Consider the following 16,818-nt stretch of genomic DNA (forward strand, 5'->3'; position numbering starts at 1 on the left):
ACCCTGATTCACTAACACTGAAACTGCAACGGTCGAAGGATAACCTGCGCACAGGGTAAAGCTCGCGTTTCCCGTCGACTTCACAGGCTGGAGATCTTCGAGACCATGACCGAAAGCGGCCTGCGCTCGGAGCTGTTCATCTCGAGCACGGAGCGCAGTGACGGCGCGGTCTACACCTGCCGCGCCGAGAACGAGTTCGGCCGCGACGAGCGCACTAGCAAGCTCCTGGTCGTCGGTGAGCCTCGCTCCGCTCCGCAATGCATGCAGCTTCCACCAGCGGACGTACACCTTATGGCAAAAGTTTACAGCCTAGAGGGGCGTTGCTTCTGGGCCCCGCCGTGTGACTGCTTGCACCCCACAGTTCCAAATCTTTTGAAGGTAACAGGAACTCTGGCCCTCCCCCTTTCGAGGGTTAGGTCTTCTACGCGTCCTATAAGATCTCTACTCTTCGGATTTAGAAGCAAACCCCCTGGGCTCTAAACGTTTGACAAAGGCTGCACACCGGCTAGCAAGGCTGCTCAGTGTGCTCCGAATTCTTTTGCAACCAAATATATGAATGCCACTGGCAGCCACCAGCGAAACTCTAACGCCTGTTTCGTTTTTGCGAATGTAACGTAAAGGGTGGGGATGCAAATAAATGAGGATCACAAGTCATTAACATTCGCAATCACGGCCTTTTAAAATGTGATACGAACTTGCGCTTTCTGCACGAATTGCCGCAGACAAACTTAAGGTGCAACTTTCGCCCACTCGCACCCAGTGTGCTGGTGCCCTTATGTCACCACGTGGCGCTCGGCACAGTTCCTGGTAGCAGTGCTGTGCAGAGAACAAGCTTAATAAACACGATGTTAAGAAATTATGCAGACTTGTAAGTGCATCAATGTTAGGATTAGGAACAAAGAGGCAGTGTCTGAGGAGGTATTTTCCGTCCCTTGAACAGAGGTTCCCGGCCAGCCCCAAGACGTCAAGGTCTCCGAAACGTGGAGCCGCTCCGCGAGCGTCAGCTGGTCTCCGCCGTACAGCGGCAACAGCCCAGTCTCCAAATACGTCATACAGTACTGGAAGGACTCCGGTGAGCTCCGAGATGAGTTCCGTCACCTTAGCTCGTTTGTTCTGAAGCGTCAGAGCCAACACTAATTGCATGGCTGAGAAACTTGCATGGTGAACAAGGTGTTTTCCCTACTTGTTTCGTCTCCCTTTGGAGAAACTGCTCAACAATAGCGCAGTATCGCACTTTGAATTTTCATCGTTACGCGTTTCTTCCTTCTTATTATTATATGGTTTTCTAAGCACACCTGAAAAACCGGACTCAGGTGCGATTCCGTCGCGTATGCCTATACCTCTCTAGAACCGGACACTACATAAAAGGAGCGACAAAATTATTTATTGCATCAGTATATTTATACTAGGCATACCTTCCCATTGAACGGTCGCTGTTATGGCTATGATGGCAACGTGATGGATCACTGTCACCCGATACTGCCTTGTCAATTAAGATGGAAGACCAAGGCAGCCAGTTGATGTTTTAAATAATCAACCAATCAATCAATACTTCACTGCCTTCAAGAACACTAAAAAATTAAAGAACAACGCTTGGAGCGCAGTGTTGGGTGCGAGATTTAATCCGACAAAGCTACGCTTAGGCTGTGAGTGGCGCCGTAGTGGAGGGTTTGCGATTCCTTCCAACCACCTGAAATATTTGACAGGGGAACACACGGCACACGCGGGTTTTTGCATTTCAGCCTCATCTAGAAGCAGCCGCTAAGACCAAGAATTAAGCCAGTATATCAGCCACATAACAGCGGAATTGTGGGTGCTATGATTCTGGGTGGTTTTTGGGTGCGAGGCCACTGTGACCTAGTGCGTATTCATCATTGTTAGCACCTGTTCCACACGGCTAAAACTCTATAAACCAAACTCCTAGAGATCCTAAGATTTTTTCGAATTACGCGGAGTCCGAAACGTGATGGCACTTTGTACTAGCAGGAAGTTCGAATTAAGCGGGTCATAATTACAGAGATTACAGGGCATGGCGAAGTTTCTCTCCCGAAGACATGCCGTCGACGTCACACGCGCATGCAGGCACAGCGCACAGGCTCCAGGAGATGGCGGTGCCCGGATCCCAGACGTCGGCCCTGGTGGGCGACCTGCACCCGGGCTCCACCTACCACCTCAGCATCCTCGCAGAGAACTCGGTCGGCGTCGGACTCGCCTCCACGCCCGTCAAGCTGCACACGGGCGAGGAAGGTAACGCACGCAGCTGCGAATGCTGTTATCGGAATGCGCCCGGGGCACGTGGAATCGCTCTTCTTTCCATACTAATGCTGCTGCCTACAACATTTAAAAGTACCTTCTTGTTCTTTACTTTGTTCACAGGGAGCTTTCGTCAATATCTAACACTCTGTTAAACATTCTCAAAGGAACAAAGCCGGGGTATCAAGCTTCGTTCAAGGGGCAGGAAGCGCTAATTTGCAGCATGTCATATGCGAAGAAATACCTTTAAAAATGCTCCTGATTGGTCAAAGAGACGCTACTAAAAACACATTACAAGGTTAAAGAAAAAAATGATAATGGGAAATGCTGTCTGCTGCGCATCACGTAGCATTATTAGTAGCGCGCATAGTTAATAACTTCTCCAGCTACCTCCCTCCCTCTCTCTCTCCGCACCTCCTCGCATTTCTTTTCTCCGCCCATCGCAGAACCAAGCGCACCGCCGACCGACTTCCATGTTGAGGCAAGAGGACCGAGCACCGTTCGTGTGTCGTGGAAGGTAATGAGCCCGCATTGGGTTTTTACTGCCTTGTTAAAAAATATATATATATGTGACGGTGTCACTTCGGCTCTTAGTCCGAACATTGTCACGCGAATTTTTCCTGCTTCGAAAGGCTCCAGCTTTGGGAGAAGGCCTAGCAAATGTAAATGAAACCAATTAACTGGTCACGAAGCAGAACGACGCCGGTGATGAGAAGGTCCTCCAACCGACCAATTTTGCGCGCAGCCTCCGCCGCCCGACGAGTGGAACGGCGACCTGCTGGGCTACTACATCGGCTACAAGCCGACGTCGTCGGGCCAGCCCTACTCGTACCGCACCAGCGAGTTTCGGCCCAACGCCAGCCACGAGTTCTTCCTGACGGGCCTGCAGCGAGGAACCGAGTACGCTGTCATCGCCAAGGCCTACAACGCCGCTGGCTCGGGGGTCCCCTCGCACGAGCTGCACGTCAAGACGCTCGACGGGGGTGAGCACGACCACCCCTTAGCAGTGCCGTAAAATGAACCACCGCGGATGCATCGCGTGACCTATTCGAGCACCTAAGCAGCTCGTCCTTCGACTATACGTTCGCGACCAAAATGCGCGGCGCAGCAGTAAAGGGGGTCGTATCACTGAAGTCTTCGATGCTGCACTCAAAAATTAGTGTGGCTTTATGACGCACGTCTTTACAGTTCTACACTCAACTTGTCTCTCACCACTAAAATCTCTGTTACCACTGAAATGTCAGCTATAAAACATAGCCATTTGTTGGCAGCAGTAAAACTTCAGCGCTAATCATTGTTATGTCGGTACTTACTAAAAGATTGAATTACACGTTAACATTACCAATATAGTCGCAACTACCGTTCTGTGTACATTTAGGATGGTTGAATAAACAGACTTAATTCACATATTAATCATTTGCGGTAGGACATCGCCCTTTTGATTCGATCAGACCGCGACATCGAGCGTGCAAAGTTGCTCGGATGCAGGCGCCCTAAGGAAAGTGATCAGTCATAAGACGGTTCCCGTCCAAATCTCTTACCCCTCGTCTCTCGACGCTGGCCCCGTTGTTTCTGTCCCCGACTGACTCGCAGACGTTCCGCCGCCACCGAAGGTGTTCGTCTCCGGCACGACGCATTCGTCCATCACTGTCACCTGGCACCAGCAGTTCTCCAGCGGAGTCAGAGGTAAATGAACGCCACTCGCTTTCGCTGTCTACAGCACGCGTGAGGTGCGCCCGTAGGCTGATGGAAGGCAGGGCGATCCCGTTGCTCGCAGTCTATATACGAGTAACTACGCAGATGTATCACTGCGTTGCCCAAACAATTAATGGCGTACCCGGCACGAACGCTAGTCCTCGCGCACAAACTCCATCCATTAATTAGTTATCAATAGGCTGCTAACCCCAGCTGGCTCAATCAACGCAGCTACCAGTGTCTAACGCGAAGTCAGTGGGTGGTGCACCTTTGATGTCTCGCGATCAATACTCCTCAGTTATTTTGTCAGCCAATCACCATCAAAGAAAATGCAAAGAAACCACGCTTTGTGGCGTATTGATTGATCACCGGTCTTGCACCGGATGCCACAAATAGCTGACAGAAAGCCGAATCTCTATTTATTTATTCATTTATTTATTTTAAATCAAATGGCCAGTTTCGTGTTTTTTTATATCCACTGCAAGATGTGTGCCACAGAATGTATGCCACAGCCCAGCCAAGTGCACGCCCACAAAACGCGGACTGTTCGCTCGCAGGGTTCGTGCTGCACCACCGGCCCGAGGAGAGCAGCCAGGACTGGAAGGAGGTGAACCTGGACTCGAGGACCTCGTCGTACACGCTTTCGGGCCTCGAGTCGGGCGTGCTCTACCAGCTGTACGTGAGCGCCACCAACGAGTACGGCACCGGGGACCCCAGCGAGATCATCACCGTCAGGACGCACAAGGCCGGTGAGCGCTCTTTCGCGCCAATCTTCTGCCGCCTACGAGATCAAGCGAAACCAACTCTGTCGCGTTGCTTTAATAAAAAAAAAGAGAAGCTTTCTACTTTCATTACCCGAGTCTAGTGAAGAGTATCCTCCAAAGCGATTGTTTTGGATGTGTTCAGAGCCACTTACTTGTGGATGTCAGACATGAGAAATGGGCGCGCATAAATCAAGCTCGATGTCACTAGCCAGCGTTAACCGCGTCAAAACGCGAACAGGATCCAATTCAACGTCCTGCGCGAATGCATCTGTGCAGGCGCCTTCAGCGACACTGCCTCGGGTGGGCCTCGTCAAGGTGACGGTCGCCGACACGCTTGAGATGCAGGCGCGGGAGAATTCAAAGCGAGATGGATGGCTCCGAGAGAGCGTACACAGAGAAAGAGATGCTCAGTTGCAAAGCAGCACGCTCGAACGAGTCGAGAATTTCGCCTGTCTCCTTCTTTTTCTGAGGGTCGAGGTCAAAAGGTTTCTTTCACGCTTTACCGCGCACGGCAGCCGCTCTCTTCAACACTCCTTTCGCCCCCCTGACTTGGCGTCTCACAGCGAGCAGGAAACGAGAAACACGCCGAAGCACGAAAACAAGAAATCGGGCGCTTCGCTGCTGAATCAGCGCTGCTGCGCGGCAAAATGGGCTGCCCGTCAGGCTTCGAGTGTCGCGAGGAATCTCGTGAAGCAGCGTTTATCAGAAGTTGCCCCTCTGGCAGTCAGTGGGGCAGCCGCAGGGGTTTCGCCCAAGCCAGAGAAACTGGTGACAGAAAAAAAAAACACCGGAAGTTGTCGGTTGAAAGCTGTCCCTCATGTAAATAAAAAGAAAGAAAAAATGAAGGGAGCAATAACTGGATTCAGAACATCGCAAACACTTTAAAATGATACAGAATGTGTAACTGTGCGCCTTGAATACGAGTGTTCCTGCACTTTTCTTCCTGTTTCCGGCGTACACGTATCCCTTTCCGCTGCAGCGGTTTAGTCAGCTTAAGCTGCCTAGCATGGCGGCAAAATAAGTATTCCGTTTAGCGAGTGCTTCACGAATATAGTATTACAGCTTTCTGATTTACTTCTGACAGGTCGTGTTGATCGTAAATTTGCGCACGCTTCAAAAATTAAATTAGGCTACCTCTAGTCTAGAACAAAACTGTACTCATTCACTTGTACAATGTCGACGGCTCACGTACAGATTAACGCTGGGGAGTGCGTCCCTAAACGGTGATCAAGCTTTTTCCCCCGATGTACTGAGCTTGCGTAGTTTTGCGTCGCAATCATTTAATGTTCAAACCGCACTGTTTAATTCTGTCTGCGAAGGAAGTGGTCGCACATGTGTTCCTGTTACTTTTCCCACTCCAAATGCTTTCTTTTCTAAGACTCTTCTCAGGTCCTTTGCAGTTATCACGTTCTTCTAATTACACGCACTCATTAGCATACATCATTAGACATACTTGACCACGTGGTACACCACAAGACACAAAGGTCTCCCTTTAACAAAGTCGAAAGAACGTGCCTCAGTGGCCTATAGGGGTAGCGTTTCTGACTCACAACCCAAAGGTCGTGGGTTTGATCCCCAACTAATTACCCCAATGAGTCATGCTACGACATCATAATTACAGTTTAACTCAGGTTTAAATGAGTTTCATCCCCCAGGTCAAAGTGTGACGTCACGACCCTCTCGACCAGTCAATTTTCTCGACGCGCCGCCATATTCTCGGCTGAATGGGAGCCTAACGCTGTCGCGTAAAGAGCAACACAAAAATGTCTGCGTCAAGAGCTAACAGTCGGACTGAAGTTCTGTTATCTGCTCCTAGTTCTCTATTGCTGGAACTGGCCCTGTGATCGCGTTTATCAGCTCTAGAACAAAGTTGCCCAGCAGGTATCAAGTGAAAGCGTCGTTCTTTTTATATAGATAATGAATCCAAGGCTAGGTATATTCGAGGAAAAGAAAAATGTAGACGGTCATCGCCAACACACGCGACATTGGCACAGCGCCGAGAATAAGCAAGCCTCCAAGCGTCTGGCGTAGACAACGGAGCATGCTCTCACGTTCCTCAAAGCTTGCACCACCTACATGAACACTGTTTCGTTATTTTCAGTTCTGCGCTTTTGTATGTCGTTTGAAACAGGAAATGAACACACACGCGCGTTGCCGTTCTCAATGTCCGCGCAGGCGGCGTGGTGCAGTCTCCCATCTTCGGCGACGCGAGCACTCCGCTCTACCTGAACCTGTTCATCATGATCCCCGTGCTGGCCAGCCTGGTCACCATCGTGCTGGTGGTGATCGTCACCTGCGTGTGCCTGCAGCGCATCAAGCGCCGGCCGCCGCAGCCACCGCACCCGATGCAGCCGCCGCCCGGCACCATGGAGCGGCGCAGCAAGCAGTTCGCCGCCGCCGGACTCGACGGTCAGCCGCAGAGTGAGGATCAGGCCGCTACTGTCACACAGTCTAGCGTGTGATTGCACGTTACTGTCCATTTGTGCACGGCGGTCATGTGGTTACAGAGAAAGGCTGCACCTATACGAGACCCATCCGGGGGAGGTTCTCCTTACTACACTGGAGTATATAGGACCACGCGGAACTCGGCAGTTTTTGTAGTATACTGCAGCTCTACTATACTATACTATACTATACTATACTATACTATACTATACTATACTATACTATACTATACTATACTATATTATACTATATTATACTATACTATACTATACTATACTATACTATACTATACTATACTATACTATACTATACTATACTATACTATACTATACTATACTATACTATACTGTAAGGTTAAGTGAAGTAGGCACTTCTCAAAGACACATTTATTGTTGACGTCTCGATCGCGGTGCGGTCTTCTTCAGGAGTCCTGAAAAAGACCGCAACGCGGTCGAAATATTGAGAATAAATGTGTCTGAGAAGTGCCTACTTCACTTAACCTTTTCCCTACGGAAGCCAACGGACCCTACTTTCTTAATACTCTACTGTCATAAATAATATATGCTGCACTGTACTATACCATATACCAGGGGTGGCCAGAGAGGCGTATGCAAAGGGCCATAAAAAATAATGTTTTCAGTGAAGAGCGGCAACATAAAGGCGGGCGTGGCAAATTCTTTTCTTTCTTGCAAAAAAGCTGGTGGCAACAGTGAATCCAACTCATGCAGCTATTGCTCACTGTGCCTCTGCATTGCGATGCCCCATTCATGAAGCAAGCTCCTCTTATAGAACATAGGCAAGCTGTCTTTAGAAGCAGTAATGGGAGGGAGGTATAGTTGCCAGAGAGTCGTGAGCCGCACTTGGACCTGCGAGGAGCCGCAGTTTGGCCACCCCTGCTACATCAAGACGCTATTGTGGCCGCAGGGCAGTGCGCGCACTCGTGAGCGAATATTGGTGAGCCTCTGTGCATTCCTCGAACACACGGGATTGACGTCCCGTCTGTTCTCCGTCAGGTAGTTACACGCAGTGACCGAACGCTCCGCGAGTCCTACCTTGAACGATTAATAACTGGACGCCCCACTCCAGTTGTAGCCAACACAGTGCTGTGCGCGTGTCTGATTTAATTCCTCTAAAATGAACTAATCACGCGCACAACCTGGACACATTTCTTATTGTGTAAATAGTTTGTGCATATTACTTCTCCCCCTATCCCCTTTTCCTGTCCCCTCACCTCTTTCATTTCATTTCTCCATTCTGCCTGCTATCCTTTATTTCCGCTGCCCCAGCCCAGCTGCTTGATCAGTGTCGATGGCAGATGCCGGGGCCAGCAAAAATCTTTCCCTTCCTTTTCACCATTATATTAATAAACAACCACTACCACCACCACCACCACCACCACCTGCTACATGCTATGCTATGCTATACTATACTATACTATACTGTGTTACACTTAACAGTACACAACACTACACACACGCACATCACGTTACTCCGGAAGGGCGCAACTCGACTAGTATGTGAGCCCTGCGAAACAAAGATGCTGCCCACTTAAGACGCGTAAACCGCTTTAATCAGACGATACCCAGCTATTCACTAACAAAAGTGCGCTGTCGTGACCGCTCTGTGGCACGGGACAAGTAGCGCTAAAACATCTTCCATGCGCAAGACCCGCCTCGAGCTGTAGCCTCAAGCCTCAATTACCCGGAACGTGACAGCTATAGTAAGCGGCTAAACTGCTTCTACGTTCCAGACCCGGCACGAATGGCTCGCTTCCGCTAACCAGCATGCATTGCGAAGCGGCTTACGAGCCCCCTTAACAAGCCCTGTTTAACGCGATTAGTGCTTCGTATTATACGACGTCTCAGAACTCCCGCTGCAGTCCGGGCACGTAGCGAAACAGCCTCCCTCTAAAAAGTCTGTGCACCGCTCTGTGCTCTCCAGATTCCCCTGCGCTACAGCGGGTGTTCTAGCCTGCATGCCTCTATGACTAGCGTTTCCAAGATGGTCTGCGAGTACGTTAGGACCGAGCTATTTCAAGCTAAAAAAAAAAGAAATAAGCGAAGACTCGTGATTGCGCTTATCAGCACAAGCCCAAGAAATCAAGTTGACTTCAGCTTTGCTTGGAAGATTAACCTGACAACAAAGCATGCCTGGTAGTGGCGGCACAAACCTTCGCGGATTCGCAGATTTCGAACACGTAAACGTAATACACTCGTCAAGCAGCATGGGAAGTCGGCTTTCCTGCAATACAAAGTTAGCCTTGAATGCTAACCTCGGCAACGAACCACTGTACAAAACAACGCGTCGTCTCCAGAGCGTAATTCGTGGTTTACAGATCTTCACCAGTTCCTCTTTTCACCTGTGAACACTGATTTCCAGTGGAATATTAGCTTTCTACTTGGCAAGTCAGTCAATTTCGAGAAGCAATCCGAAGGCTTTCTAAAAGCTCACGGGTAGCGGAAGCAAATGAGAGCTGTGACAGCACATAACCATCAAAAGAGAGATGTAACTGTCAAGTTGAGCGCAACGCGGCCTAGTACAATACATGTAACAACACCAAGGCTCTTACTTGTCTTGCCCATGTCCGTTAGCTACGCTGCACACTGTAGTCGCGTCGATATCCTAAGGGGTGTGAACACTGGAACGCCACGACCGTGAGGCTGACAGCCACAAAGCAAACTTGCAGTATTTGCGAAAATCGCGTCTGTCACGACTGAGCACCTTTCAGTGTTGAGCGTATTTTGTTTCATGGACTGTGTACTGCGCCACAGCCGCAGCTCCGACTCTGAATTCTGACTGGCACTCCCGTCCACGCATGCGTGCGCAGTGACGTCCACGAGCGCGCGGCACGCCGAGAAGGCCCAGCAGGCGGCGGGCGAGTACACGGGCCTGTCGCAGCGCTACGTGGAGGTGCAGCCGCCGCCGCTGCCGGCCGACCACCCGTGCGCGCTGTACCCGGCGCCCTGCGCCACGCTGCCCATGACCGAGGAGCTGGAGGCCAAGATGGCCAGGCACAACGTCAACCAGGAGATGAAGACCTTCCTCGCACAGGTGACTCGGCCCTTCTACCCTCCTGCATCGTCGAAGAAGCGGGCTGTTTGTGGATGCAACACTGGGTTCAGTGCAGTAGTCGTTGAAAAGTACATTAACTTCCCGCTGCATGTGTCTCCCACTATGTAATACGTCTCAGAATCCAGGCTCTTCGGCAATCACTACGAGGACGGAGAATCGAAATGCAGCTCCTTAAGATGGCTCTCTCACTCGACACCGCTGCTCAACAGCAAAGAGCAACATAAGGTGGTGGTGGTAGCAGTTCACAAAAGTTGGCATGTGATGAATTTGAGACTCAAACTCGTATGGCAGTCCGGACAGAAGCTTCGGTATCTGCTAAAATCGTTCAATAACTGCATTACGCGGGTACAACCAAGAGCTAAACAAAGAGACAGCATGAGTAATCAGAGACCGCTAAAGGAGCAGACCGCGTGAAGGCAGATTTCAAATTCTAGAGAAGCTTTAGAAGACGTTTCTACAAAAACGTTACCGCCAAGTATGTCTTAACAGATACGATAAGACTCGTGAATGCGTTTTCTTGCGGCAATGCAAAACGGATGCATGACCTGCTGGGACCGCCAACGGGCCCTGAGCGCCACACACGGCCGACGACAACAAATTTTTCTCGCTCTCTCTCTCACCTCGCACTTCGTAGTTAGCACGATTGAGCACAGCAGACCCTATACACAGTGACTCTTCGCGAGGTCCGCTGCAAAGTCGCCCTAAATTTTGCTTCTCTACGAACGAGCCTGGGTCCAGAATGTGGAACAGAGCTGGAACTTGCGTGCAGCAGACCAAGGTGAAAATCCTAACATGTCCCAACCAGTTTATGAAACAATCAGAAATGCAGGCGGCTGTCTCCAGCTTGATGCAGTCTGTTTCCTGCTTCCTATATTTTATTACTGTTCGCGCCGATCCACGGCGTCACAAATACCTCGCTAACAGCCCGTCCCTGCTGCGTGCTGTTCCAGAACCGGGAGCTGCCGACGCTACCCATCGGCGCCAAGGCGGGCATGTCCATCAAAAAGGACCACATGTACGAGAGCGCCCAGTGATGCCACGCCGCATGAGCCCCCTGCGTCGGCGGACGCGGACCATCGTCGCACTCGCCTCTCACCCGCACACATCCGCCACTTCAAACACACCAGGACCCCTCCACTGTTCCCAATTCTCGGCGTTCGCGAGCTCATCACGCTCGCTATTCGGGTGACTAGGCTGCCACGACCCGATGCTCTCTGTATGGAAGTGTGTGATGTAAGCGATACACTTGTCGGCTTGTAGAACAACCTGAAGCGTTGTGCACAGAGCTTGCACTAGCGGGTTGCAGGTTGCACTGGTTTCGCTACACACTAGTCTCTGAACTAGTGCTGCCTAACCAGCAGGCTCACAGGGTGACGAACTTGCCAACTTCAAACCATACAGGTGTCTGTTTTGAAAAAAAAAAAAAAACGCACGCACAGGCGGTACAAAAAAGACGAGACGCAAAACACAGTGCTGAGTTTGTGAGTCTCATCTTTTTATACCACCTGTGTACTGTTCTCTTTCCAAATTATACTAACTAGCCCAGAGAGCCATTCTAGTATGCAGATCTTTCTTTTCAGCAAAGCAGTGCCAGATGACGTGCACAAATGTGACAGATTTAGGTGACCGAACGTGAAGCCAGAGCTTCCCTGCAGTAAGCATGCTTCATCCAGAATGACATGATGTGCCAGACACATCCAAGCATGCACCGAGCCGAATCTGTTCATGCTATGAATGTGCAAAGCTTACTCTCCTATCTCAAAGGAAAGGCTGTCAATGTCCAAATTGTTGAAATCACATCAGATCAATTAACTTCACACTATCACTTGGTGTTGCCATCACACACTCCCTTGGCCCCATTGTCGTGAGCTGCTGTGCCATACTGTTAGCAGTAGTGCGCATTAACAAAGAAGAAATGTGCTTTATTCGTGGACTGCGAAAATTCTTTCGCACTGTACTCTACAAGCGAACTGTGTTCAGCTGCTACTGACAGCTGACAGGGATTTCAATGGGCAATCCTTTTGTCTACAGTTCACATCATTTCTTCAGCCCGCAGTACACAGGCACAGAGAGCAACTGAAGAACGCTTGAGGATCGTACCAATTTCTTTCACTTTTCCTTTCCACATACCTTGCGCTAGGTTTGCTCAAACCGTACAGAATGGTGAGTGAGGGTATGCATACGTAAAGCAAAAGGCAGCTACACGTGTGGCCACTTTACTGAAGTGCTGCTTTGTGCTGTAACACTGTATATATGTATTTATGATTTAATGCTATTACTCGATCCTTCCCCCGTTTCAGTGTTATGTATTGATGCGTCAGCGACACGTTCATCCTCAGTGCTGGGGTAATGTTGCTGCGACCACATCACTATTGAAGTCGTGAGGCCACCAGAAACTAAGCTTAGCTGCAGACTGCCGATACATAAGCAGTCCTAGATCCGGCTAAGACCATCATGCGACAACCTTGCATTTCAGCTTCGTGTAAACTGCTCCTTTTACGCATACGTAACATAGCGCGAAGTCGTCTTTTGGCACATCAGCGCTCAGACAAGCCCGAACCTCTTAATCTGCACCACCAATACCATACCTTAACTCGACCTCATGTGGTTCTTTCTTTTGTGAGTGCGCATAGATACATCGTTGATAAGCCATCATAAATGTGCAGTACACGGAGCAAAAATCAGCAGCTAGTGGAGGCGAACCGACCCGGAGCGTTCGTCCATATGCCAAAAGGTGCCCCAGGGTATTCGTCTGTAAGCGCCATGTAATACCAGCGACTGAGGTGGTGGGTCGGAACGCGCTTTGGATAGTGCAGTAGGGTATCGTCAATGGCCAAACATCTGTAGGCAGGAGTGAAGTGCACGTGGTAGGACATTTTTGCTAGAAGTAAAATAATCCCTACAGGGTTGATCGAACGTTATCACGCGTCGTGCCATACAAACTGTAGTGCGAGTGTTGCGGTGTGATCGTGGAAACTTGTTCAATCTAGCTCTCAGACTTGTACCCATAGCTTCCCCCGAATGCGCCTTTATTTGAATTTTATTCATATATTCACAGCACCCCCCTGTGTTTACAGTTTACAGTGTGTTTCGCTTTGCATCTTTCAAGGTGTCACAAATTTGAGACTGTACATTCCTACACACAATTACGTGGTGCTTAACATGTCTACGAAGCCGGAAGACATGGTATCATGGGGTTAAACGAAATTTGAAGCAAGAGTTGCACAGCAACTAGAGAAGCATTGTGGGTGTGTATTTAACTGCTGACTATGAGTTGGGGCCACATCTCGTAAGGATTCCTTCCCTGATCCATCATTCTGCCCCTCCCTTTTACCTCTGACGTCACAGCAGCGCCCTCTGATGTCAAAGTTGATGGGCATGGAATGTCGTTCGCTGGCCACTATATCAAATGTGGAGCTGACCAATAGCACATAGGTAAAAGAATAAGCCGAGAAAAGAATTCCTATAAAATACATCCTCTGGTGTTGCGCAAGTTTTTTTTTTTTAAGACTTGCAAGCAGCAAATGCATGTTACGAGACTATCAAAACTAACTTGTAGCGAAATTTCGGAGTAAAAGCGACATGTGCGTGATGAAACGTTTTTGCTCCAAATTTAATGCATGCTTTTCCTTTGCGAGTGTGATATGTGGCTTGTCCGCTACACTGTTCATCCACTTACATACGTTGTCGACATCTGTATAACTTTTCTTCCAGACAATGTGCAAAAATGCAGCAACGTCTTGGTTATTTCCAACTATCTGCAACATGAATTGATGTGGTACTTCATTTTACGCTGTTTGATGTAAATACTAGGTTCCCATTTAGAAGTACAAGTTCAATGGTGTTCATCACTTTTGCGTTTTCGTGGACGCCAAGGTCGCGTCCATTGTTCCTTTTTTTAGAAGTGTAAAAATAATTTATATTTATTGTAGCACCTAATCACACCGTAGGACATCCAGTGCACTGTGCGAACAGCAGCCTTGATTACCCGCTAACGCATTTTTAACTTAATACAAAGATCCGAGGTTTCTTCCGAACAACCGTGTCGTCATGCTTGACGAATAGATATAAAATGCCTCAAAATATACAGCCTTCGGTGACCAAACGGTCACTCTTGGGCTGCCGATAATTCTAGAATAAATCTGAAGCGTTTAGGTTCGTTTCTAAGGGGAAGACAAAACCTGATTTTAGCATTTTCGCTGTTGCACTTATTTCACTTCTCCTATGCAATGCATTTCTCAAAACACAGTTTCGGACAAATCTGTTAACTAAGCGCTAAAAAAGAAATGAGAAGGTAGCAAACGCCACAGAAACAAATTCAAACACACTAATTTGTAAACCTGCAGGAAAAAGTTGAAAAACGATAACGCAATCAGGACCGCGCACAGGCTGCTTCACTGCTGAAGTGTCCTGCAGTGTTGACTATGTGCTAATGGTTTCATGTGGCTTCATGTACAGTGTATGTTTTCATTTTCCTCTTTTCTGTGCATATGCATCTATCGAGAGAGCTGTTGATATGTTGTCTGTGAGTGTGGTGTGCAAAAACAAAAAAAGACAAGAAAACACTGCTGTTGTCACACTGTTTTGTCTTGTGGCCGAAGTGGCACGTGCAACGCGTACGTTCCCATACATTGAACCCCTTCTTCTTTTGTAACAGTGGCATTACATGCGTTGTCATATTTGTAAATAATGAAAATAAAGAGACACCACCGTTTCGGTTGCCCTCAACCGCCCACTTCCGCTTCCGTGTACTTCTTTACTAATATGCTATAAGGTTCCAACTGTTGCTCGGATATTTATTGTCATCAGGCGCTGCTAGTGAAAGACGAGCCAAAGATGCACATATCCAACCGCACACCGCGATCTAACAAGACGCGAGGCCGTGAAATGGCGCGAACACAAGGCAACTTTCCACACCCCCTCCTGTACAGCAGAACCTTTCCACAAACAGAGAGCACCCAGGTGCAAATACTGCTCAGCTCCGGGCACTCTCATACACATGGAGTGGACTTGCACACTCACTTCAACGTAAACAACTCAAACACCCGAGTCGTGGGGGTCCCTCCTGCCAGCAGACCAACGCCGGCTTATTCAGAGCGCGGTGGAGGCCGCGACATCCCAAGGGATCACCGAAGACCTCTTCTAAGCCAGCGCAACCGGTCCTTGGGCTGGTCCCTTTGTTTTTGGGCGAAATAAAGAGTTCCCCAGCACCCAGAATATTGCTTTTTCTGCCCTGTGTGCCGATGTCTCACCTTTTGTGAATAACGGATTTCCTCCGACAACGCTAAACGTCACCACGCCACCTGTACAGGACGGAGACGCGTGAAGGTAAGACTTAAGCAATTTGTGCGCTTCAATAATTCTGTAGACTTAATTGGCATCACAACGTGATCAACTGTGATGATGCAATAGTGAATAAACATGATCACAGAAAAGCTCCCTCTGTACACAACGCAAAGACATGGCCGCTGGCTGATGATCAATAAAATAAAGATTAATCAAAACCGTTTTATGCGAAATATTTAAACGACAGCACAGTGACTTAGCTTCTCGAGAAAGCGAACATATTCGCCGCGTAGATGTCTTCTCTGCCGAAGAACGTGAACCCCGTTAATGAGGGTGACAAGGTCACTCGCTGTGTTGGGTAAGCGCCGAAGCCCATACGCTTGTATGCTCACCAAGTGCCGTAACCGCCGAAAGGAAATACGTCAACTTTGTCTCGACGCCAACGTGCAGCAGCCATGCCACAGAGGCTTAAAATTCGCGCTTCGACAAAAGCGCCACTCCGGGTGGCAGAGTTTCTGCCTGTGCCTGACTGGTGGAGCTGCTGTCGGTACTGCCGCGGCCACACCCAAATCAGTGCCCACGACTCGCACACCTGCGGCCTATCATCGAAACAACGATCGAGAAGAAATAACTCCAGTCACATATCCCATCCACATTCTTGCATGTACGAAGTAGGTTGTCCGCCGACTACGCACAACCACGCGCCACCATTAAGTGATGCGAGTACAACGAGACAAACAACTTCCAATTCGAACTTCGCGCCTCTTACGAGGCTAGTGACGTTGCGCAATCGGAACACAAGTTGCTTAATGCGACCATTACGCAAGGCGCGCACGTACCGGGAAAACGAGTTTATCCAAGCAAAGTGGAGGCAAAAAAGAGAAGCTAAAAACTTTTCGAGTGAAATTACTTTCAACGACAGCCGGTAGCGCGACGAAAGGACACTGCTGAATCGAGGAAAAATCGATAGGAGTTCCCCAGCGTGCCAGAGCCAGGTCAATCCTGAAACGAGCGGAGTCGCTGTATTGGGTAAAACGCGCGCACCAAACATGGCGGCTGCTAATCGATGTCCTGCGGAACAGAAACAAGAACTGGCGCTCGAGCAGTTTCGATACAATACGCCCAAAATCAGAGGAAAAATGGGGCGCCATTACTTGTTGTCGCTTACTGGACTTGTATTAGAAGATAATACTTCGGCAAGTAATCACGCCTAACCTCTCAAGGTACAATTAGCCGTGCTTGTGTGGACATAGTATCCAATTCCGACTCAAGGCATTTGTATAATGCGGCCTTTAATCGCAAA

The 16,818-nt window shown here is 49.1% G+C and overlaps 1 protein-coding gene and 1 long non-coding RNA gene across 4 annotated transcripts in view; one reads left to right on the forward strand and one right to left on the reverse strand.

Annotated features, from left to right (window-relative positions):
* Nucleotides 1-14,964, forward strand: part of LOC144098349 (cell adhesion molecule Dscam1-like) — a 39,803-nt gene extending 24,839 nt beyond the window's left edge. For 2 of the 3 annotated variants that reach the window (XM_077630921.1, XM_077630919.1), the window contains exons 6-15: nt 87-235; nt 941-1,072; nt 2,083-2,247; nt 2,700-2,770; nt 2,999-3,236; nt 3,847-3,939; nt 4,506-4,697; nt 6,888-7,133; nt 9,985-10,208; nt 11,180-14,964. In XM_077630921.1, the coding sequence (XP_077487047.1) occupies nt 87-235; nt 941-1,072; nt 2,083-2,247; nt 2,700-2,770; nt 2,999-3,236; nt 3,847-3,939; nt 4,506-4,697; nt 6,888-7,133; nt 9,985-10,208; nt 11,180-11,263 (1,594 nt within the window). In that variant the 3' untranslated portion in view covers nt 11,264-14,964. The remainder of the gene's footprint in view (nt 1-86; nt 236-940; nt 1,073-2,082; nt 2,248-2,699; nt 2,771-2,998; nt 3,237-3,846; nt 3,940-4,505; nt 4,698-6,887; nt 7,134-9,984; nt 10,209-11,179) is intronic. The other variant, XM_077630920.1, reaches the window with a different exon arrangement.
* The window catches only part of LOC144098358 (uncharacterized), a 115,504-nt gene that overhangs the window by 82,865 nt on the left and 15,821 nt on the right, over nt 1-16,818 (reverse strand). The gene's annotated exons all lie outside the window — the stretch shown is intronic.

The sequence above is a fragment of the Amblyomma americanum genome, chromosome 7 (genome assembly GCF_052857255.1).
Source record: "Amblyomma americanum isolate KBUSLIRL-KWMA chromosome 7, ASM5285725v1, whole genome shotgun sequence".
Taxonomy (NCBI): Eukaryota; Metazoa; Arthropoda; class Arachnida; order Ixodida; family Ixodidae; genus Amblyomma; species Amblyomma americanum.